At 34.7% G+C, this 25,771-nt stretch overlaps 1 protein-coding gene across 2 annotated transcripts in view; it reads right to left on the bottom strand.

The window, feature by feature from the left end:
- The window catches only part of LOC131151123 (probable cadmium/zinc-transporting ATPase HMA1, chloroplastic), a 56,191-nt gene that overhangs the window by 12,444 nt on the left and 17,976 nt on the right, over positions 1–25,771 (bottom strand). For both annotated transcript variants that reach the window (XM_058103258.1, XM_058102598.1), the window contains exons 5-8: positions 24,710–24,905; positions 23,959–24,071; positions 20,599–20,840; positions 17,958–18,063 (exon numbers count right to left, since the gene is read on the bottom strand). In XM_058103258.1, coding sequence (XP_057959241.1) covers positions 17,958–18,063; positions 20,599–20,840; positions 23,959–24,071; positions 24,710–24,905 — 657 coding nt within the window. The remainder of the gene's footprint in view (positions 1–17,957; positions 18,064–20,598; positions 20,841–23,958; positions 24,072–24,709; positions 24,906–25,771) is intronic.

The raw sequence follows: 25,771 nt of genomic DNA, 5'->3' as shown, positions 1-25,771 counted from the left end.
CCCCATGCGAAGAGGAAATGTAGCAAAGAATATAAATATAAGGAAATTGGCCCTTATTGGGTCTTTGTTTCTGAAGTAGATCATTAGTATTGATTCTCTCAAGGAGAGCAGTCAAGAAAAAGGCCTTGCCCTTTGAAACAAGTTTAGGGCTCCATTTAGTTGTGGAAAATAGTTTTCATTTTCCATTTCTTTTCCAAAAAAGTACAAATAAATAGCTAATTCATCATTTTTACAACATCTGTATGAAATAAATGAACAAAAAACAGTCTTGGCACTATTTGCTTGTGGAAATAGATTTAATTTCCATTTCTAATTTTTCAAATAATTACAAAATGCCACCTTGCTAACATATTTTCATTATTTTTCTAGATTTCTAAGTCTTACTTTGTATATCAGAATATGGAATTGAATCTTGGACTTTAATTTGTGTAGATTATGTAAAAGCGTTTCTTCTAGAGTTTCTTCTAAATCCACACAAATCCAAATTCAAGTCTCAAAATTCATAATTCCAAATATTATGTAAATTTTAAAAAATTGGCAAAAAAAAAAAAAAAAAGATATCTTTGTTCTAATTATTTTGAAATCAAGAAATAAAAAATGAAAAATAATTTTGCGCATCTAAACAAACTCTTTATTTTCTACCTTTTTAAGAAAAATTTTTGAGAAATCAAAAAATAAGTTAAAATTTCTTTGGAAAACTAAAAATTGGAAAATGGAAAGTGTTTTCCACAAGTAAATAGGCCCTTAGCTTTCTAGACTAGAGAATAAAACCCAAAGGATCTAACATTAGGGTCATGGATCAAGTGAGAGAAAAAAGATTTGCATGAGAAATCATTAGAGGAATTAAGATTCCAAACACGTTAATCATTCCTCACCTATACACGAAAGGAGTCCAAGCATAATAGTCAAAGAAGCAAGCTCATTAGTTTCTTTCTCATTGAGATTCGTCCCAAAGCGTAAATGGAGAAACGAGAAAGGCTACATAAAATATTCATGAAGATTAGAAAACAAAACAAATAAAGGAAACCAATAGCCAAGGGATACCAAATCCAATTGTCCTCTTGAGAGACAAACTCTCTCCCCATTACCCACAAATATAATGAATGTTGGGAAAGAAAAGACACAAATTTCTGAGGATTGGAATATAAGCGATATTACTTCTTGCAAGAGCATCCCACCCATTTTATGAAAGACCAAAGTTGCTATGAATAACCTTGTGCCAAAGACAGTTAGGTTTTGAGAAAAAAAAAATGCCACAATCACTTCCCTGCCAAGGAGATGTTTTTAGACACCAAATTATTTAGACCCAAGCCACCCTCCCTTTTAGACCTACTCACAATGTTCTAGCCTACTAAATGGACTCTCTTCTGATCGCCATCGCCCAACCATAGGAAATCCCTCATCAATTTCTCCAATCTAAGAGAACTCTTACCGAAATTCTAAAAAGAGATAAATAATACATGGGAATAGAAAACAAACAAACATGTAAAAAAAAATACAACCCCCTTAAAGTGAAAAAACACTCCTTTCCACCCATCCAACCTCCTAGCAAAGATTGGGTCCAAAAATGAATCAGCTCTAAGATTACGTCCTAAAGGAACCCCAAAATAGGTAATAGGCCAGCTCAAAACCTTGCAGCTAGATAACCAAGCCTAATCCCACCAAGGCACTCTTAGAGAAATTAATTTTTAACCCTTGCAGCTAAAAAACCTGAACAATAGTGAGCACATTATCCTTTGAAAGAAAAAGAACAGCATCATCTGCAAATTGGAGGGGAGCAATGGGCATGTTCTCATTGCGCACCTTCATTCCTTCCACTAAATCTCTATCAACCCCTCTATCGATCAATCTACTTAAAGCATCTTCCACAATAGTGAAAAGAAAGGGGAATAGGGGATCACCTTGCCTTAGACCCCTAGAAGCTTGAAACCAAGACTTAGACTTACCATTAACTAAGACAGCAAATAACAGCAAATACCACAGACAAGGGACACCCATGGATACACTTCTTCCATCTTCCTCCAAAGCCTTTACTATCCATCACTCTATTCAAAAAACTCCCACTTACCCTATCATAAGCTTCCTTAAATTCCAGTTTCAAAACCAAGGCCTCTTTTGTCTTCTAACAATATCCTCAACCACTTCATTAACCACCAAAGCAGCATCAAAGATTCGTTTTTCACCTATAAAAGCATTTTGATTATAGGAGATAAACCAAGTTCATATTTTAGATAAGACTTTAGTTAAAATCATGTAAACACTAGTAACCAAACTAATAGGTCTAAATTCATTCAACTCTGGTAGGACCATCTTTTAGAGACTAAGGTAATAATGTGGAATTAAGACTTCTACCAACCATTCCGCTGTCAGAAAACTCATGAAAGACTCTAAAAAGTCACCCTTCAAAAAATCCCAACAATCTTGAAAAAGGCTAATGTAAATCCATCCAGTCCCAAAGTTTTCTCTCTCTATATCCATTTCAAACGTAGCGCCTCTAATCACTTCCTCTTCATAAGGCCTCTCAAGCCAATCCTCTAGATAGGAAACCAATCCAACCCCTCTATCTTTGATCTTCCTACATCCCAATAATACAATCTGGATCCCTAGTTTACCAAACCCCTATCATCCTCCGGACCTCCAATTTTTTTGATAAACAGAAATTTTTTTAGAGACAGTATAATACACAAGAAGGGGAAAAAAAAACAAAAAATAAAAAGTTGGGAGAACAAAATCTTCCCTTCACATCAAAAAGTAAATAATTACGAATCTCACAATCTAAGCCCAAAACAAAACTCAATGCAACAAAACCAACCAGTCTTGCTGCATGTCTTCCAAAGATATGTGGCGAAAGAATACATTTGCAGACACCACAACGATGAAAGATAAATCACTCTACTAGCAAGTTATTAGACATAGCCACTCCTTTGAATATTCTAGCATTCCTTTCCAGCCATACACACCAAACAATAGCCATAATAGAGCATTGCCATAAATCTTTCCTTATCCTTTCCTTTACCAAAGCCTCTAGACATGATGGTATAAAACATCTTCAACGTGAACGGGAAAACCAAGTTCTCACCAAATATACCAAATAATTTACTCCAAATAGCCATCCTGTAAGGATAATGACGAAACTAATGCGCACAAGTCTCCCCACTCCTAAAGCAAGACACAAATATTCGGTGATAGGACTTTATTGGGTTTTCTATTCTAAAGCAAGTCATCAATTTAATTCTTTAAAGTACCGCAATCCACATGAAAGCTTTTCCTTTTGAGGCAGCTTTGGATTTCCAAATCAATGGATACAAATCAAAATTATCCGCAATAGGGTCACGGGCAAGGACTTAAATTTTGGTCGAAATGTAGAAATTTTGAATTTCGAGGGGTTCCAAAACGAAATTGAGATACAAATTCGAGTTTGCATAAATTCGACCAAAATTTCAAGATTTCGGTCAATTTCAAAAATTTCGGCTGTTCTGAAATTTTTTGGAAATCATGGGAAAAAAAAAAATTTGGAGGGGGGAATTCAGCGCTGTTCTCTGGCTTTATTTTGTTTTTTCCCACATGATTTGTTGGCTCTTTTGTGCAAGCTGTGCAACCCGTGAGTATACAGTGGAAAAAAGAGATCTTGCAGAGATGCTCTGTAGATTCGAGCCAACAATTCCACAAATTCATCAAAGGCTTAAGACTCTACAGGCTACTAGTGAAAATATCTACGCAAATTTTTTCTATAAATTAGCTTCATGCTTGCATTAGGATACATACCTCAAGGACCTTGAGAAAAACCTTCTTCTTCTTCCATCTTCCACCTTCAAACTTAAAATAAAAAAAATAAAAATAAAAAATAAAAATGAAAAGCTAGATTCCAGCTGCCTCCTGCCTCCACCTTCGAACTCCGAAAAGCCCTAGCCTTCGGATCCCCTCTAGTGCTTCGACTCTTTGACCCTCTACCTCTAGCCTTCGGCCTCACCCTCCACCTCCATCGTTGTCGCAAACTCACAGCCAGCAGCAACAACTCCCATCGCTGCAATCTTCCTCTCGGCTGAGCCTCTCGCAGAGCTGCGAACAAGACATGAGTCATACGGACCCAATCGAGAGACTCAAAACTCGAGTCCACCTCCTGAATTTTTTTTTTATAACAAAATATTAAATAACATTTTGGTGGAATTTTTTTTTCTCAGTTTAATACGTTCTAAATCTTGCTAGATGATCGAGCAAGTTTTAAACAATTAGGACTGCCAGTTGATTGATGCATGGCAGCTAAAACTCACTGGATGGTCTAGCGAGTTTTGCTTAAAATCTCATTTATCCTTATATATATTTATGTAGACACCCTATTTTTACCCTAACCAAATAGAACAAGGGGTCATTTCTCATTGTATTATTATTATTATTATTATTATTATTACCTTATTTTTATTATTATTATTTTATTATCACTATTATTTTATTATTATTATTATTATTACTATGATTTTTATTGTTGTTATTTATATATTTTTTTTTCACTATTATTATTATTATTAATTATTTTCCTATATTGATATAAGTAATTTATTATTATTACTATTATTTATTATTATTATTATTATTATTAATTATTTTCCTATATTGTTATAAGTAATTTATTATTATTACTATTATTTTATTATTTTTATTATTACTTTTATTATTATTATTATTATTATCATTATTATTTTTGTTTTATATTATTATTATTATTATTATTATTATTATTATTGGTATTATTAGTATTAGTGTTATTATTATCATAGTATTTTATTATTATTACCATTACCATTCTCATTACTATTATTAATATGTTATTATTATTATTATTTCTCTTATTATCGTTTTTGAAAATATTATTTTATTATTATTACTTTAGTATTATTTTTCTTATTATCCTTATTATTATTATTATTATTTTCAAATATCACTTTATTATTATTATTATCGTACTATTATTATATTATTATTTTCAAATCTTGCATTATTACATTACTATTATTATTATTATTAATATTAAGATATTATTATTATTATTAGTTACCATATTCATTATTACTATAAAAGTATAAAAAGAAAAAAAGAAGAAGAAAAAGAAAATAAAAGAAGTAGTTTTAGGGTTTAGTTTGTTTTATAAATAGAGAGGGAGCGTGCACAGCACAGGGGGCACGGGGCAGAGCCAAAAAGAGAAAAAAAAACCTTGGTCTACACAGCAGCAGCCCTCTGCCTCCCTCTTCCTCACACACATATCTCTTCCTCAGCCATCTCTCTGTCTTCATCCTTGCTCCGGCAGCATCAGCCTCACATTTTGTCCACTCTCTCACCCAAACGCTCCACCCATCCAAGACAGCAGACCTCTCTGTTCACCCTCACCGGCAGACGACGGGCAGCACCAACCTCACCCCACAACCTGAACATCAACCCACAGTAGCCCCTATTCCGTCTGGAACCACCCAGTCCTCACGACCAGTTGCTCCAGTCCTCACGCCCAGCCTCCAGCAGTGCCGCCGTCGCTCCTACAGTCACGCCCAGCAAACCACCAGCCCCGGACCCTCTTTGCTGCACAACTCCGGTGACTCGCCTCTGCCCAGAACACACCCAGCAGCAAGATCTCCGGACGCCCCCCCCCCCCTTGCAACAGATCGCCGCCAGTCACCACTGCCCACTTGCTGGCGCTGTTCACGGCCACACACTGGCCACACCACCAGGAGAGGTTCTCACCTCCGGCCAGCACACACATGCACGAAGCCCCTGTTTGTTTTGTTTCACTGTGATGATTTTTTTATTTTTATTATTATTATTTTATCACCCTTTTGTCTTGTTTTGTTTTTTTTCTATGATTATTATTAACGTAAATATTAATTCGTTTGTCTTCTTTTTGTAGGATTCTCTTTAGGGGGCTTATTTCAATGTTCAAAGGTTGAATCTTGTTGTCATGATTTTATTGTGTATATATTTATGTTTATTATGGTTTATTATTTTATATTGTTACTACGTATATATGTATATTTATGGTGTATCATGTGGGTGATATGGTGATTTATCATTGTTTATTTTGTTTAGTGTCATATGCATATTTATATTTTATCATGGTTTATTGTTTCATTTTGCTATCACATATTATTGTATATTATTTGTTACTATATATATTATTATTGTTTATTAGTTGTGAAAAATTTTGCTATTATATTTATGTGATGTTCATATTTGTCAATGTTTAGAAGATTTCATGCTAATCTTGCTTGGGCAACTTCCTAATTTTAGGATATTGATTACTTTAGGTTTAAGTTCATTTAGGGTTTTAATTATTTTTACATTTTTAAATGTGTTGGTTATTTTGTGTTTAGGGTTTTTGTCATAATTAATGTTCATATGTGGGGTTATTATTATTGTTCATATTTAATGTTTATTTTATATGTAGCATATTAATTTTTAGGGTTGTACATTAATTTTTGATTCGGTCCATTTTCCTAATTTTCCATTTAGTGGTCATATTGAGTATTTACACATTAGTATCAGCTTTAAATTGTTTCCATAATTTCTACGTTTGTTTACCTTTGTATAATCACCTGCTAAATTTAGAGTTAATCGGTTTCCATGTTTTGATCATAAGTTCGAATTATTTCCTTAATCTTGGTAAACGCTTCCATATGTGTATTGTGTGTTAATATTAAGGTAAGTATTATGTTATGCATCACATCCTTATTATCATTATCAATATTAAAAGTAAGTCATTATTATCATTATTGTACGTATTTATATATATTGTTATATTGTCATATGATGTATATGAGTATATTGTTATACTAAGTATGTTGTTAAATTCAGTATTCTTAGATTATACGTTTATATTAAGAATGTTGGTATATTTTAGTATTATGTTATTTTTAGTGTTTTATTCTATATTATATATTATTATTATTATGATTATATGTAGTATTACTTATTAGTGTATGTTCTTTTAGTATTCTAATATATATGGTATCATTTTTTTCATAGTATCTTTAATATTTTAACATATATTATATTATGGTATTTTATTACTTACTTTGATATTCGTAATATTTTAATAGATATGTGTTATTAGTATTATCATATATATTATGGTAGTAACTTATGATCCTATTAATATATATTAAAACCTCCCATACTAGTACTTTCCTACTAAAAATTCTATACGATTTCCAAAATATGGGAGTGTATTTTATTAAATATTTTTTATTTTTATCCCTATGATTTTAATGCTAGGGTATGAGCTTTCGGGCTTCACATACCCTTAGTTCTAAGGGAATATATATAGTACATATATTTTTGTATTATTTGTTTATTCATTTATTTATTTGTACTGCATGTATATTTGTAAATCCACTAATGAAGGGGTAATTTGAAAGACTTATTAAATTAACTTAGGGATAATTCCGAATTAATTAGGTACCGTTCATAAGAACGGGCGCATAGAGGGTGCTCGTACCTTCCCCTCGCGTAACCGAACTCCCAACCCCAGTTCTGGTAATATAGACCCATTCTACCCCTAACGGGGTATTAATCATGTGTTCTAACCACACTAAAAGGTTAGTGGCGACTCCGACATTCCTTGTTTTTCTTGAAAATTTAAAACACATTTTAATTTCGCCACCCCGGGGCACCCACGCTCCGTGACGTCACGACAATTTATACATATATAAAACCATCATATTACTTTAATTTAACTAGTTCAATTTAATAATGTCTAATTAATTAATAATTAATCTTAAATTTTTTTCCTGAGTTATTACATTCTCCCCTCCTTAAAAGAATTGCGTCCTCGAAATTCGCTAATCAATCTTTTTACATAACCATCCTTATACTGAGCAGCAGCACGAAAAAAAGAAAGGGTTGAATGCCTAAAAGGCAAATTGCTGGTTTAAGTTTAAAATTTCATGTTTTAACTTTTAAGTGTAACTTACTTATATTCTTTTTTTATTTACTCAAAATCTTCCTTCTCCCCAATATATTTACAAGATTGCCCTCCTTAGAACTTAGATACATATTCCACATTAACCTCTCCCATTTACCCCCTTAATCCTACATTGCTAGTAAATATAGTAAATAGTAAGTTTAGTAACTAAATACAATTAGAATAATTTACTAGTTATTATCTTATTATAGTATAAATTAATAAATTATTTCATTTATTTGAATATTTTAATTTCCAAAATTTATTACTTAATAGTAATTTGTAAAAATTATCATTAATTTTGAAATTTTAATTTAATAATTTAATATTTCTCTTAGTTATTATTTATATTTATTTTGCATCTAAATGTTTTTCTTTTGAAATTGTAGAGTAACATTCAAAAAAATTTTTAAAAAAATTTAGAGTAACTTAACACCTAATCATTATAGCCTAGTAATTAAATAAATTAAAGTAATTTACTACTTATTAGCTTAATATAGTTTAAATTATTTCATTTATTTTTTACTAATTTAATTTCCATAATTTATTAGCATTTTTGTACATTATCATTAAATTTCGTAAATTTAATTTAATATTTTAATGTTTGTCTTATTTATTAATTTTATATTGATAATAAAACATCTTAAATAATTTCTTTTTAAAATTGTTGACTAATTTAACACTTAATTTTTGAATCATTGTAACCTTGTAGGAAGGTAAAATTATCTACAAAAATGTCTAAAGGAAGAAAACAAGAACCAGCGTGGGAACATGGGTACCCAATGTCCAATGTGAAGAATGGATTTATTTGCAAATACCGTGGAATACAAATGAAAAGTGGAGGTGCAACAAGATTAAAAATGCATTTAGCACATTATGACCCACAGCATAATATAAAATTATGCGACAAAATACCTCCAGAAGTTAAGTAGGAAATGAAAATTATTTTAGAAAGAAAAACAATAGCTAAGGCAAAGAAAATAGAAAGAATGGAGGAAATAAAAAATGAATTGCGTGGAAACTTGATGCAACCACAACAAATTGATGAAGAGGACGATGCTGACGATATTGCATACTCGCCTGATATTTCTCCCTATGAAAGGTCTGCATACCGTCAAGCATTTTATGCTTCAAAACAGATGAAATGGGAAAGAAACCAATCTTGTAGGTTTGCAAGGAACCAACAAGGAGGTAGTTCTAGGGCTAGTAGTAGTGGAGGGCGACCTCCGATGAAGCGATCTCAAAGTGTGAGAGAGCTAGAAGCAGAACCATATATTTCAAATCCTTCTCAATATTACAAGTCAGACGCAGCAAAACAAAAAAGCTTGAAATTTTTATTCAAAGGAGGTAAAATAAAAGAAGACATGAATAGGTTGATTTCAAAGTGGTTTTATATATGATAAGGCAAAATCACCTCATTTTAAAAACATGGTATGGGGTTGCCAAATAGCTAGAACGGGAGTAAATCCACCAACACCCTATGAAATTAGAACAAAATAACTTGATTTAGAGGTAAAAGAAATGAAAGGCTAGGTAGAAGAAGTGAAGAAAAAGTGGTCACGTATGACTGCACTGTAATGTGCAATGAATGGACAGGCCCTACAAAATTATCCATCATAAATTTCATGGTTCACTCGAAAGGAAGCACGATTTTTCTAAAGTTAGTAGATGCTTCTGACAAAATAAAATATCATGAATACATATATTCCCTATTAAAACATGTTGTGCAAGAGGTAGGAAAGCAAAATGTTGTCCAGGTGGTGACCAATAATGGCAGCACCTACAAGGAAGCGGGTCTAAAATTAATGAAAAAATTCAACTTGTATTGGACTCATTGCGCTGCCCATTGTATAGATCTCATTGTTTAGGAGATCGAAAAAAGAGAGGCAATAAGCACAGTGATCTTGCAGGGAAGACAGATCACTAATTTTATATAAAACAATAGATGGTTACTTGCTAAATTGAGGAAGCACTGTCAAGGGGATATTGTGCATCCAAGAGCCACATAATTTGCTACAAACTACATTATCCCTGATAGCCTACAAAAGAAAAAAAAAAAAGTAGGTTTAAAATCACTATTTACATCTGATGAATGGGTTGAGCGGAGAAATTAAAAGCACAGTTCTTAACCATCAATTTTGGGATAGAGTGGCAAAAGTTTGTAACATTTATGAACCTATATATCAAGTATTGCGTATAATTGATATTAAAGTGTGACCAACATTAGGAGTTGTGTTTGAAGCAATAAGGTTGATGAAAGAGGCCATTGAAGTAGGTGCAAGAAGTGCAAGATGGTTCTCAAAGTAATCAATGAGCGGTGGGAAAGAACCCTTGAACATTCTCTTCATGCAGCAGGTATAAAATATTTATAAATTTTAAGAAATTCATATATCAAATTACTTAATACATATTTATATTTTACTTTATTTGATTGACAGCTTATTTTTTAAATCCAAAATGTCAATACAAAGAAGGTGTTGGGGAAGATCCCTATTTTCTTGATGTAGTTCATAAAGTTTTTAACACCCTTGAGCCACATTCCTCTGGCCTGGATCAAATTGGAAATGAGATATATTTTTAAAATAAAAATTAAATAAAATAAGCCTTAATCCATGTTTAATTATTCAATAACAATTTTTTTTTTATTATCTATTTAGAGATGCTAAAAGAAGCTTCGGAGAAGCAGCTGCTAAAGTAGCTAGGTCAACCATGGCACCTGGTAATTATTTATATATAAATGCACAATACAAAGTTACAATCTTCAAGTGCTCCAATCCTAGGGAAGCTAGCATTGCGCATTGTCACAAACTGCATCTTCATCAGTTTGTGAACGAAATTAGAGCACATTTGCACTCATTCACACAAAGCAAAGAAATAGACTAGCCTACACCAGACTTTAGTAGCTTGCTTTTTGTTATTACAACATGAAACTTCGAATAAGAGATATGGAGGCCAAAATGGACCAAGTGGCTGAACAAGATCCCCTGGACCTTCTTGACATATCAGTTAAATTGGGTGATGAGGATGAGGATCCACTTTTCCAGTGGATTAGACAATCCCATCTTGATGAACGAGACGAAAGTCCCCACCCACAAATGGTCAAGCATGCATGAGATGACTTTGACATTGATGTTAATCAGGTGATGGTAAAAGAAGTAATATCTAGTAGTGATGATTCACTAATGAATCTTGGGTCTAGATATGGAACTTCATCCACTATGCCCTTTGGTGGTGATGATGATAATGACGACGACAATGCTGGTGGTGATGGATCTAACCCCGGCGGTAGCAGTGGGCAAGGTGGTGATGGTGGGGACTATGGAGGAAATGAGGGATGTCAAGATTATAGACTAGAAGTGGAATATACACATCCTCCCCAACTAGAAGATGAGGGTCCAAAAAGAGAAATGCGCCCAATTGAGAGCCAATACAGTCATAGAAAAGGAAAAGGGAAGATGCATCAAATAGAAGAGGATACCTTTTCCCTTAGTTTGGAATATATGAGTATAGGAATAGAGCATGACTCTAATAGTTATAGTGGTTATGAATCTACACAAAATAGCTCCTCACAATCTACATATGGCCAACCATTTCCGTATGCATATTAGCAAGCACGACAATATAGAAATTGGCAACCACATGCTTATGGGTATGGACAAACAAGTCAAGAATATGGGTATGACCAGTATGCAAACGCAAAACAATTCTATGGACATACACAACAAGTAGAACCTGCAAGAAGACATCCTAGTACCAGATGACTATGGAGGAGTATGAACAACACATGTATACTTACACTCAATATTTTGGAAATTATATGACATGGAGTGATTATTGTAAACAATATATGTCATCTCAAAATCCCAATGATAAGGATAGAAGAGATGACTTTGAGCCACCAAGAAAGTCCATGTGGTATTACATCATTAAATGTATGATATTGAAAAGGTAGTTGTTTAAATGATAATTTGTTGCCTTAAATCACTAAAGGAATAGCTTCAAAATTTCATAATCATTTGAATGTTCTTCACTTCATCGTTTGTTTCGCGATATGCAGTTTAATATCCTACACACTAAAAACTTGTCATATATGCATTTTTTTTAATATATTTTGATACCATATTTAGCATAATCTTCTATTTTAATATTTCCTAAAGTTTTATTGTAAATTTCCATCATTTACTATAAATTTTCGTAATTTTCTTAAATCGAAATTGAATTTTCCATCGAAATTTCTGTAAATTGAGACCATCGAAATCAAAATTTAAGTCCTTGGTCACAGGTCAAATAAGAGAAAAAGGATTCACAAGAGAATTTCCAGAAGTGTCGAAGCTCCAAACCTGTTTTGTCACTCCCCACTGAGTATAAAAAGAATAAAGCAACCTAGTCAAAAGGGCCAACTCATTATTCTCTCCCAAGAATGCCCTTCTCCTTGCAAAAAAAAAACAAAAGCAAAACTACAAATATCATGGAGGCTATATAATCAAAAAGATGAAATTCCTTTTCCTCCTACCACTAGCTACACTATGAAATAGGCTTGCATCACAAGCCGAATCGTAAACCCGCTTCATCCTAGCTTTCAGCTTCTAACTCATATCTTAAGGAAGTTGCTCAAACTCATTAGTCAACTGAATTCTTCCCAACATCTTCTTTTGAAGGGTGTGCCTCTTCTAGATTTTAGCCCCCCTATAATATAAAACCCTCTCAAACTTCCACATTGCACTCCCTCCCCCCCTCCCAAATCACTCTCCAACCAACCTCTAAAAATCTAGGGGTGAGGAAGCCACATATTCTTAAATCTAAATAAAGTTAGCTCCCATTTCAAAGGATTAGACTCAAGAAATAATGGAAAATTATCAGAGGCCACTTTAGCTTGAGTCCAATAGGGAAATGCATCCTCCCACTCTGTATTGAAAAGAAATCTATCATTCTAGTAGCAATATGCCTAGCACCATTTGCAAACCAGTTAAAACTCCCGTTAGAAAAGAGGAAGATCCCACAATCACATCCCCTAATAAGCTATCAAATCTCCTCACACTAGAAATAATTCTAAAACCGCCCATGTTCTCAATAGTGGATTTGATTACATTAAAGTCACCACCTAAGCACCAGTTGGGAGAGCACAAACCATGTATTGTCATTAGCTCATCCCAAAACATCTCAAACCCCCCCCCCCCAAACCATGTGTGGACAATTTAGACCATAAATGAAGATGACCCACCATTGCCCCTTACCCTTGACATCTAAAACAACATAAATGAAGTAGGAACCCAACAATATATCAACTTTGCAAACAACTTTATCATCCCAAACAAACACTATCCCCTCCCCCCCCAACACGAGAGAGCTAGTAGAAGCTAAGAATACCCAATCTTCATATCTAGAATCCTTAATACTCCTAGTAAGAAGGCTATCCATCACTTCTGATTTAGTTCCCTGCAACAAAAAATTATCAAAGGAAATCTTACCAAATACCTCCTTAATCTTGCCCTTACGGATTTAAATAAATTACACCCCAATTCATCTAACAACTCTTTCGGGTCTCAATTGTCTCTCCCCTTCCCCAATGATTCTAAAGTCAAGGGTGTAGCTTCAAAACCTACAGATTCTTGGCAAAAATTCATTCTTAACAAAAGTATCTCAACTGGCATGGGCAAAATACTCTTTTTAGAATGAAGAAAGTCATTACATGTACTTGGAAATTTATGCTTGATAGGAGATGCCAAACAAGGACACACAGAATTACCTAAAAGGATACCCACAGTCTAGTTCCTTCAACCTCAAGGCCACTTGGATTAGAATAATTCCTAAAAAAATCAATACCCTAAAAATCAAAAGAAGAATAGGAAGAAGAAGAAGAGACAATAAGGTTATTGACACCCTTTTGTGGATATTTTTGCTCTGATTCCCTTATTCCATCATTAGGTGAACAATCCACATCCTCCACAAAGATCTGAGAGTCCTCCAAACCTATCAAAGGGATTGACTGCAGATTTTATCCACAAACTCAAGGATCTCTTCCAATAGGAGGTGGTTTTCCTCCTTATACATATTATCCAATTCTTGATCATGAAAAGAAAAGTTGTCACCTATTTCTACTAGCTTGGCTTGTCCCAAACTAGAGGGAGCATGCAATATCATTTCATTTCGTATCCCTACCTCAACACACTTATGATTTTCTTTAAAGGGCATGAATTAACTATCTTCAATATTGAAACATCATCACTTTATGTAATGTCTTCCATTCTCTGCAAGCTTAGAATTAAGGTTTTTATCCTCTCATGTGTTGGCATTTCTTGAAAGAATCATGAGCAAATATGTTGGGTTCGGAATATCTAGTTAGGCAAAATACGCACCATCTCCCAATTTCCAAATTGTGCATGTGGAAAATTGTTGGATTCTTTTCTCTCTCGAAAAAATGTGCCTTCCATTCCCTTTAAAACCATCTTCTAATGGACTTCCATGAAATAAAATGATGAGTCCTTGTCATTCAAAGCAAGCCAATTGAAGAAGGCTCTTTGACAAACCATTTCCACCTTTGAGAGATTAAAGGCCTAGGAAAAAAGTAATAGCATCTAGCACAGCTGAAAACCTTCACTGTTTTTGGCTCATCATGATTTGCTTCCCCTATAAAAGGCTCATTGCTTTTGAATTTGAAATTATTCCCAGATCTTCCAAAGTTTCCAAAATCCAAAACCATACGAAAATCTTTATTCTTTCCTAGCAAGATTTGCATTAGCCATAGAACTTCCTCTTTTAGCACAAATGGATCTAGACTATTGCGGACTTTCACTCCATTGAAAAGAGCAAAACCCTTCGCTAGAAAGTTCCAAGGAGGCTGGCCTACAAGCAAAGCAAAAGATTTTGATTTCTGTTGGCTTTCTCTCCTTAGTTCAATCCTTTGGATGTTTGTCGACCTACAACCCCTGCATTGCATTTTTATGTCATAAGCTCTCTTTCTAGTCCTAGTATCAACATTACACAATTCCTTAACCATCAGAATGAGCTTCCACCATTAAGCCCTTGCGCCTTCTGGGAGTTGAACAGATTGGCTTCGACCATGTTCTCTAAACTTTTTCTCAAGCACAAAAAGCAACCAAATTTGTAATCTACAAGTTTAATTTGCATGAAACCTCCCACCAGTAGCAAGAGCAAACCCTTAGAACCCTCCATTGTCCTAACCAAAACGATATCAATATTTCTCGAAACTATCAAAGTTCTTTAGTATTAAAGATTAGCACAAACAATTTCTCCTAGAAAATTCTAAAATTCGAAAAGCCCCATGATAAGCCTTTGTTTAGCTCGAAAAGTAGTGGAGGCCCATCTTTTCTATTATGAAATTGGAGGATGCAACGATCTCATAAAAAGGGTATAAGAAATTTTAAGGTGATGAGTTGAAAAATCGGAGAAGAAAAGTGGGGTTTTTCAAAAAATTTTCATATTAAAGGATTTAGGGTTTAAAAATCTTCAATGCAAGGTTTTGGCTATGTTTGATTGTTGTGATTAAAGCAATTTTATTTGTGAGAAAGGCCAAAGGGTACAAAGTAGGGCTTTGGGATGGACGTCTCTGGAGTTGATTGTTGTTTTATTGCCAAGTTCTACCAAAATCATAGTCGTGGAGGGAGTGAGTAAGAAGTAAGGGGTTTTGGTGAGGAGAATCAATGCGGCCCATCATAGCATCCTACAAAAATAAAATTATTTTTCACAAGTGAAAAGGGCCATTCCCTTTAGGCCGGATCAAATTGGAAATGAGATATATTTCAAAATTTTAAAAATAAACTGAATAAAATGAAGTCTTATCCACATTTAATTATTTCATAATAAATTTTTTTTTAAGATTATATTATTTAGGGATGCATAGAAAAGCTTAGTAGCTAGGGTGACCATGGCACCTAGTAAGTACGATTCTATGTGTATCAGTGTGTGTGTGTATATATATATATATATATAGATTACACTATAAAATTAAATAAATGATTACATGTTATTGCCACAATCTACATATATTCTTATAATACCTTGCCACCTAATAGGTGGATATGGATGGCTCAAGTGCACAACCCTAAGGAAGCTAGCATTTTGCATCTTGTCACAAACTGCATATTCATTGGCTTGTGGATGAAATTGGAGCACATTTGCACTGATCCATATGAAGCAAAGAATAGGCTAGCCTACATAAGTCTTTGGCACCTAGTCTTCCATTATTACAACATGAAGCTTTGAATAAGAGATATGGAGGCTGAAATGGACAAAGTGGTTGAACAAGATCCCCTAGACCTTCTTGACGTATCAATTGGGCGATGAGGATCAGTATCCACTTTTCCAATGGACTAGATCATCTCATCTTTATGAACAAGACAAAAGTCCCCCGCCTACAAATGGTCAAGCATGCATGAGATGCATTTAGTAGTGATGTTGATCAAGTAATGCTACAAGAATTGAGGTCTTGTGATGATTCATTGATGAATCTTGGTTCTAGTATGGAACTTCATCCACTATGCCCCCAAGTCATAGTGATGAATCTGCTTGCTAAGAATGATGATGATGATGCTAGTGGTGATGGATCTAACTCTGGTGGTAGTAGTCAGCAAAAAGGGGATGGAGGGGACAATAGAAAAAATCATGTGGGAGCCTTGTGCACTGCATCTTAAACTATCTTGCATTAGGCTTGGACCAAAATACAAAAAACACACAATCCGCTGTTCTAAAAGTGTTTGTATGTACCAAAAAAAAAACTTGACATCAACTTATTATATACCATTTATTGTTTCTAATTTGTTTCACAGCCTTGTGTACTGCATCTTAAACTATCACAAAGAAACTAAACATCAACTTTGTATATACCATTTATTGTTTCTAAGTTGTTTCACAGCCTTGTGTAGTGCATCTTAAACCATCTTGCGTAATGCTTGGACCAAAATAGAGAAACACAATCCGCTAGTCTAAAAGTGTTCTTATGTACACAAAAAAAACTAAACATTAACTTGGTATATACCACTTATTGTTTCTAATTTGTTTCACCAACTTACATGATATTTCGCTGCAAGAGAAAATAAACAGTCACTCTCTGTCCTGCTTCATATTGGTTATGCATTCAGATGCATATCACAAAAAATCCCACCAGCTTAAATGAAGAAATCGTGTGCGAGCCTTGTGCACTGCATCTTAAACTATCTTGCATTAGGCTTGGACCAAAATAAAAAAAAACACACAATCCGCTGTTCTAAAAGTGTTCTTATGTACCCAAAAAAAAAATTTAACTGATACTTATTATATACCATTTATTGTTTCTAATTTGTTTCACAGCCTTGTGCACTGCATTTTAAACTATCACAAAGAAACCAGTATATACCATTTATTGTTTCTAAGTTGTTTCACAGCCTTGTGTACTGCATCTTAAACTATCTTGCGTAACGCTTGGACCAAAATAGAGAAACACACAATCCGCTAATCTATAAGTGTTCTTATGTACACAAAAAAACTAAACATCAACTTAGTATATACCACTTATTGTTTCTAATTTGTTTCACAAACTTAAATGATATTTCACTGCAAGAGAAAATAAACAGTCACTGTCTCTGTCCTGCTTCATATTGGTTATGGATTCAGATGCATATCACAAAAAATCCCACCAGCTTAAATGATATTTTGCTGCAAGAGAAAATAAGCAGTCACTGTCTCTGTGCTGCTTCATATAAATTATGGATTCAGATGCATATCACAAAACATCCCAAGGTATTATTTCACGGTAAAGACAACCCCCTAGAGCTGTTCTTGTATGTTTGAACTAAGCACAAATGTCTTCAGCCAGATGCTACTTCAGCTAATAGTTTTTTTTTTTTCTCTCCTTTTTTTTCACAAGAAAACTTCTTCTAATAGTTATCAGAATATATATATATATATATAACCAAGAAAAGAAGCTGAGATGGAATGATCATATCTATAACCAAGAAAAACGAAAGTAAATATAGCGGAAATTCTTTAAGGACATAAATGACCACTACGAAGTTACCTCAATGCTAGTTAGTGTAGCAGAAAGACCTCTACCAGGGAAGCTTTCAAAATTTTCGACAGAAAGAGAAGGAAGATCTTTACCAACACTATGTTCTACAATAGCTCTGCAATAAACCAAAGTCATAAGCACTTTCTTTCAGAAAACAATTAACTTATAATTACTTATAAAAATACAAGACAATGCCCTGTTCAACAGAAAGCCCAGCTAATTAGCAAAGAAAATTCTTTGAAGCTCCAAGATTGTCACTAAACACAAACAAAACCTAAAACTAAATAGAATCAATATAGAATCAATGTGTGCGCGTGGGCGAGAGAGAGAGAGGTGGATGGCAGGTAATTTTCAGGTTGCAAGACATCAAAACACTTGTAGGGCTTTTTTCACTGATGAAAAGCAGACTAATTATTTTTTTGTCCCATCATAGAAAAGAACCTGATTTTGGCCCCTGATATAACAGCAGCGCCCCAGAAACACTTGACCTTGAACAAGAAAGCATGTGTGTGCATGTGCTTTCCTGCGTAGAAAGGGAAACAAATATATACTAATTGAGTTCATCCAATTGAACTCCGTGGACCCACAAGCATCGTGTCTCAAAATTCAGCTTCATAATATAGGATCATAATGTTTAAACTGTAAATGGTACAAAGATTTCTTTGATTCTTATGCAGTTTGGATGTATCTTGTTCTACTGTAGGAGTGATGTTGACACCAAGACATCTGATCTCATTTCTACCATTTCAACTGAATTTGACAATTGAAGTTTTGTTTGTCCAAATATCAAGTTGAACAGCCAATTATAAAAGTGCCCTATACTTGGTCAAGCTCACAGACCTGAAAAGTGGGCAATATAATCTTTAATTTCGCACATTCCAATACAAACACATAAATTAGGTCACTTGTATGTGGAATTAAGGAGTAAGGACAAGAACAGAAACAAAAAACATATTCAAATACAAACATCTAATCAAATTTCTGCCTCACCAGATATCATGTTGAATATTCACAACAATGACAGCAGCAGCAGCGCAACAAAACCTTTATACTAGCAACATGAATTCATTTTTCTTCTTAAGGATCCGTAAACATGAGTATGACCCTGATCCTCATATAAGATACCTGTCTTGGGTGCACCTTTAATGTATCTCAAGATATGAATGACTAAATCATCGTCACTTGTTCTCAAAGAACTGAAAAACTTGCTCCCTACACTTGTTGCTTAATATATATCTGGTTGAGTGGCTAAGGTTCAAATTTCCAACAAGTCTCCAGTACCATCCAGAGACAACCAACAAATCACCGACATTTGGCACCAATTTGTTGTTAGGATGCATGGGCATATCAACAGGCTTGGATCCTAATAGCCCAGACTCATCCAAAAGGCCTAAAACACACTTCCAATGTGAAAAACAGTCTCCACATGAAATTTAGATTCTTCTATACCCAAGAAGTATTTCAATGGCCCCAATCTTTAGTCTGAAATTTAGTCAAAAATGCTTCATGCTCTAAATACTTTGATCATCATCACCAATAATCACAATATCATCCACATACACAACAAGCTAAATCCTACTAAAGCAATATGGCAATAGAATACATAATGATCTACCTCACACCATTGAGGACTAAACTCAAGTACTATGACAATAAATCAACCAAACCGCTCTGGAAGATTACTTGAGACCACACAAGAATTTCTTGAACCAATACACTAATCCTGACTCCCTCTAAGCAACAAATCTAGGTCGTTGGTCCATATAGACCTCCTCCTAAAGGTCACCACATAGGAAACCATTCTTCACATGGCCAATGATAGGTAGTAGCTAAGGAGATGAACGAAGGCAAGTTTGGCCACTAGGGAGGATGTGTCAAAATAATCCAAATACACCTGTGTGTAGCCTTAATAATAAGGTGGGCATTCAAATGAGTCACACAACTATCAGGATTGACCTTCATGATATACACCCAATGACAGCCAACCACAAAGTCACACACTAATCAGCACAAAAAGTACCAATTCCCAAGTGTCATTATCTTGTAATGCACGCATCGCTTCAACCATTTCACTCCTCCGCCTAGGATGGGATAAAGCTTCTAAGACAAACTTAGGAAGGATAGCAGTCAACACAGTACTAAGAAAATAGTAATATGATGGTGACAAGAAATCATATTAAACAAAATTAGAGATTGGATATCAAGTATAGGTGCATTTAGCTTTCCAAAAAGCAATAGCAAGATCAACATCTCAGGAAATAGGGTCATCAGAGGAGGAAACCAAAGCCATAGAAATAGAAGCCCCAAGAGGATAGAGTTATTGTCATCTGTACACCTACAAATTAGTATGATGCCGTGAAAAGGACTCAAACTAGATGAAGATGCCCAAGGACAGGGTAGAGATAATAGGTTACAATCTGGCACCCTGGGCAAAGGAAGGGACTGATTCAACAAGACTCAAGGAACCACAATAGAATGGTGTAGACTCAAAGAAGGTAACATGTGCATGTGCGTGCAATTAAAGCCAGACTGTTCTTTTAGATGATGATGTTGGCTTTAGCCCTAAACATAAGCAGTTCATAGCTACCTTTATAATTTATGTCCAGATTATAATGTTTATCATTTACTTGTCATGCTTCAATAACAATACCTTCCAATAGGGTGAGTGGTACCCTGCTCCATGGCAGCAGCTACAGCAAGAGCTTCCCTTTCACAACTGGGTACACAGCATGAGACAAATTCTGAATTTTCATCTGAGACCTCATGCCCAACGATTGGTTCAATTGCTTTTATCTTAAGCATCCCCGTAGTCAGTGTTCCAGTTTTATCAAAAGCAATAGAGTGGCAAGAAGCTAGAGCATCTAGAACATGCCCGCCCTTCAGCAGTATACCCTGCAAACACAGACAGTTATCTCACAAGTGTTAAAGGTGCATCCTGCATGTGAAAGTTTCATAAATTCAAATTAGAAAGCTTTCAATTTCCCTATATTGAACCTATTAACAAAATTACCTGGATGCTTTTCTATCGTTGGAAATATTTCACACAGTTTTAATTTTATCAATTATGATTAATTAGTGAGATTTTGAATAACAAGCTATGTGCAGATGGGGAAAAGACCTGTAGCATAGGTAGAAGAGGAATGAAAGATTCCCCATGTCCTCATTGGGAGCAATTAGACAATTATTTTTTTTTTCTTCTCAATAATTTTACACACATTAAATTCAAAAAAATGTATTATCATGCTTAACATGATGAAAAGGTGTAGGAAAAAAGCTACCTCAACGGATAGGATAGAGCAAAATTTATTGCGGAGGGCAAATCATCAAGGCTTTGAGATTAGCATATCTAATATTGAATAATATGAAATATGCATCATTTGCAGATATTGACCATTCATCACTCACTGTAGCCTGACAAATGATAATATCTAATGCCCAAGACTATAACATAGAAGATTGTTTAACAGAGTAAACATGTTCAGATACCATTCAGAAAAACTAGAGCATAATTGTATGCAAAACAGAATGGTAGAAAAATCAAATATATTGAAACAAATATATGGAACCCATATTTAAGTTACATACTAAAAGGGACAAGGGACAAGTAAAGACAAAAGATATCAATTATTTACAGGGCATTGTAAGATACAAGGTCTAAGGCATCAGTGAAAGGAGAAAATCTGCTCTCTTAATGTTTCAACTTTCAAGTGATGGGAATGGCCCTTCCACAGGAGGATGTATCACTAGGGGATTGCCTTAGGGTGATGAGAGAGCTCTCTGCTGACAATGCTAATGGGGAAACACTCAGGTGGAGCAGGAGCCCCAACCAATTGGAGGTCAGAATGAGGAGAGTTTTGGCACTGGTTCGCAGCTAGAGGTGGTGAGTGTTTCTGGGGAAGCAAGGATGGAAAGTAATTTAATATGTCTGTGCATATGAAAGTGTACAAGGGTCAATCAGAAGGGGTTAGGTAAGAAAAATTTTCTTGTTAATTATTGTATGAACACAAACATGTAGCAGGTCAGCAAATTTATAAAAGAGATGATGCCGGAAATTTTTATTTTGAGGAATCTCAGGGTCTAAGTCTGACTTATAGAACGATAAAGGAGGAAATCAGGTTGAGAAGGAAAATAAATAGGGTGAAAAGGACAAGAACTGAATGATAGTGATTTTGTGTGTGACAGTGGTCTATTTGTGATGAGATTCATGAACAAATTGGTTATGCTTCCGACTCTTCAGCTGCACTCAGGGATATTTCTTGTATGCCTCCTTCTCTGCCTGAAGGTTTGTAGGATGTATATAATTTTTGAGGATGCTGATTGAGTGTAGACTTGGCAATGAGTAATCAGTGTGGGGATGGGATCTTACTTACCTGTGTGAAGGAGGGTAGTACACAGGGCGTTGATGCTCAAAAACTTCTAGAAGAGATAGGATTGTGAATGGTTGATCCTGGAGGGAATGAAGTTTTTTTGGATGCTATTAAAAGAAAAGCAAAGGAAGGACAGCATGAATCAGCAAGATTATAAAGCTATGTCAATTACGATGGGACAGGTTTAAAGAGGGTTTTCTTAATTAGGGTTTGTTAGGTTTTTCTTTGCTTTTTTATTTCCTTTTATGTTTTTTCTTTTGTTTCATTTTTTTTTTTCCCTGCTATGAGGATATCTTGTCCTCTCCTTGGTTGCAATTCTCCACATTCTTCTTCTTAGCACCTGTTTGGGAGCACTTAAAAGGAAGTGTTTATAGCACTAATCACTTAAAATAAGCACTTGAATAAAAAAGTGGTGCTTGGTTTGAATTATAATAAGTGCTTATTACAAAAGAGGGTACTGTACAATCACTTTTTAAAGAGGTTTTTTTAAGTGAATTTGGGGAAGCTATCCCAGATTGCTTTTCCCCACTTATAAGTGGGTACTGTAGAGAGGCGGTGGCATGGCCGTAAATTATGACAATTTATGGGTGAGATGGTAATTTATTCTCTTCTTTCTCCCTGTCTCTCTCGATCACTCGTTGCTCTCCCTCTCTTGCTCTCTCTGCTACAGCAACACTGCTCCACCATTGTTGCACCAATAGCGCTACAGCATATACCCTTTAATTTTATTTATTTAATAATTCATAAACATAATGTTGGCTTGGAACCCAAAAGTAGATCCAAATGGTTGTCCGCAAGGTTTGATTTGTAAGGGTTGTCACAAGTTGGCAGAACATGGAGGAAAGTTCAGGGATTTGTTTGGGAGTGGGTTTCATTTGCAGAGCGTGGAGCGGAAGGGCATTTCTTTTGATTTCCATATTACAGATTTGGGGGGAGGGGGGTGTTGCTGGAACTTGGAAGGGATCTCTCCCTTTGATTTTCAGATTTGCAGAAGAGGGAAAAGATTTCACCATGGAAGGACATCCGAGAAAGCCCCTTTTTCTCAAAGCATGAATTTTTAATTATTAAAAATATGAAAATAATAATTTATAAATATAAATTACTAATAATATATTATTATTATTAATCAAAAATAAAATGATGAATTATATTTATTAGGAAAATACTAGTTAAAAATATTAATTTAATTTATAAGATTATCATTAACGTAAACCAAAAATTATACATCATTTATTATGTGTTATTAATATATGCATTATACTAAGAACTTACAATAATATTAATAATATAGATATATATATAGCACTTAAAATAAAAGTGGTTATCCAAACACCACTTATTCATCAGCACTTATTTTTAAACGCAACCAAACACCAGTTATGACTTTCAGCACTTTTTCTGTAAAGCACTTCTGCATAAGTGGGTTCCAAACGATCCCTTACCATATTCCTTTTGCAATTAAAAAAAAAATCTTGATAATAACAAATGTAATAGACTTCCAAACAAATTATACAGCAGAAACATGGCATTCATTCACTAGATAAAACAAATGCAATATTATGAGGAAATAGATGTTTTATATCCACTTAAGAAGATCAAATTATTATATCAGTACATGGACAAGGTATTTAATCAAACAATACCTTTCTTGCACATGCACTAATTGCCGTAGCATAGGCTAATGGAGCTACAGCCAATGCACATGGTGATGCTGCCACCATGAGCCCCAATGCTCTGTAAACTGATCCTCTGCAAACTGCATGATTAAATTATGATTAAGAATAGAGGTATGTCTACTGAAAATTAAACAAGATGTGGGTAGCAAATGTATATAGATAGCACCATGATGATACAAAGTGAACCTCTAAAATGATTAATCCTTCCCTAACCCATTAAAAGCCACAACATTCTTAGATTTATAAAGAGTTTGATAAAGACACAAAGATCAAATCATTAAAACACTTAGTTTGACCAAAAGTATCAAGTACAGCAAATTACTAAAAGACCTCACCATAAAAAAGTTTATTATTATGACCAGGATTCCAAATCTACTTCAAGTAAAATGGGCAAAGGCTCTGCTTTGTCAAGCTGATCAACTTCATTGATGGTATAAGAACATGCCCTCCAACTGCATGGTGCAAATCCATCTTAAATTTTAAATGTATACCATGATGATCAGTGGACAGTGGCTAACCACATAACAATTATGATATTTTAGGATGGAACCACATTTAGCCAAATGACATAGGCAGGCTCCCAGTGGCAATGACATTACTAGTGTTAAGCATTTCAACACACACAGACTGATTTTAAAATAAATAAATAAATAATCAACATAAACAATGCCAAAAGAAAAAAGAGGAAGAACAGAAGCAACATCATCTCCTCAAATACCTGCTGTGCCAATGAGTGGCCACTTGAAGAGAAATGGCCCAATGAGGGCCACAGCAACTGACAGAATGACAACCACCTTGCTGTAATGTTCGCCAAATTCATCCAGCCATCTTTGAAGCTTTGGTTTACATAGTCGTGCTTCCTCAGTCAATTGCACAATCTTGTTTAGCGTGGAATCTTTCCATCTTTTCGTTGCCTGAAATTTGAAGGAAATATTACGTTGTTGAAGAGCTCAACTCAACACAGGGTTCAAGCAATGTTCAATTCCAACTACACTTTTATATGAAGCACATCCATTTAAAAAAGTTTAGGACCCAGGATCTTTCCATTACATATGCAGTCAATAAAGAAAACAGGCAGAAAAGAAGATAAATAAGAAGAGAAACAAAATAAAATTCACCATGGACAGGAAACCAATGCTCATCACTTCCAAATTCCATCATTAAGAAAACAGCTACTGCTGCTGCCAACAGTCATTGCTACCACCGTCGTCTAAAACACTTTCCAGTTGGCAATTCCCTTGGGGGGGGGGGGGGGGGGGGTGGGTTTGGAATTATAGCCACCACAGCCAACACCACCTCCCACTACTGTAAAGTGTAACCAAGTAGACTCTAGAGTCAAATCACTAATACCACCTGCAAATCTCTACAAGCTTCCTTAATATTAATAAAACCACCGATAGTTATCATAACATTGTAATTCCATAACTCACAATGCCATCAAGTCAGCAATTTAACAGTTGCCACAAATACCAGCAAACACTCCAATAAGCCCTTGCCAAGTGCCAACCAGTAAGTTACCACCTTCAAGAATCTGTGATCTGCACCACCATTGCAACATCCTCCACTGCCATTTTTATTACCAACAATTACCACCCTCAACACCATGCCAACTTCATGCACAATGTAAACCTGTTACATTTCACAACCTGTCACTTCCCATATTCTATCTGCACCACACCACCAACAAATTGCCACTCTTCGCCATCGAATGTAGGAGTTAGGACAATATGAAGTTGGGATAATGCTACCCAAAATACATTAATCAGAATGCTAAATAGAG

The sequence above is a fragment of the Malania oleifera genome, chromosome 1 (assembly GCF_029873635.1).
Source record: "Malania oleifera isolate guangnan ecotype guangnan chromosome 1, ASM2987363v1, whole genome shotgun sequence".
Taxonomy (NCBI): domain Eukaryota; kingdom Viridiplantae; phylum Streptophyta; class Magnoliopsida; order Santalales; family Ximeniaceae; genus Malania; species Malania oleifera.
This window is presented reverse-complemented; position numbering and strand designations above follow the sequence as displayed.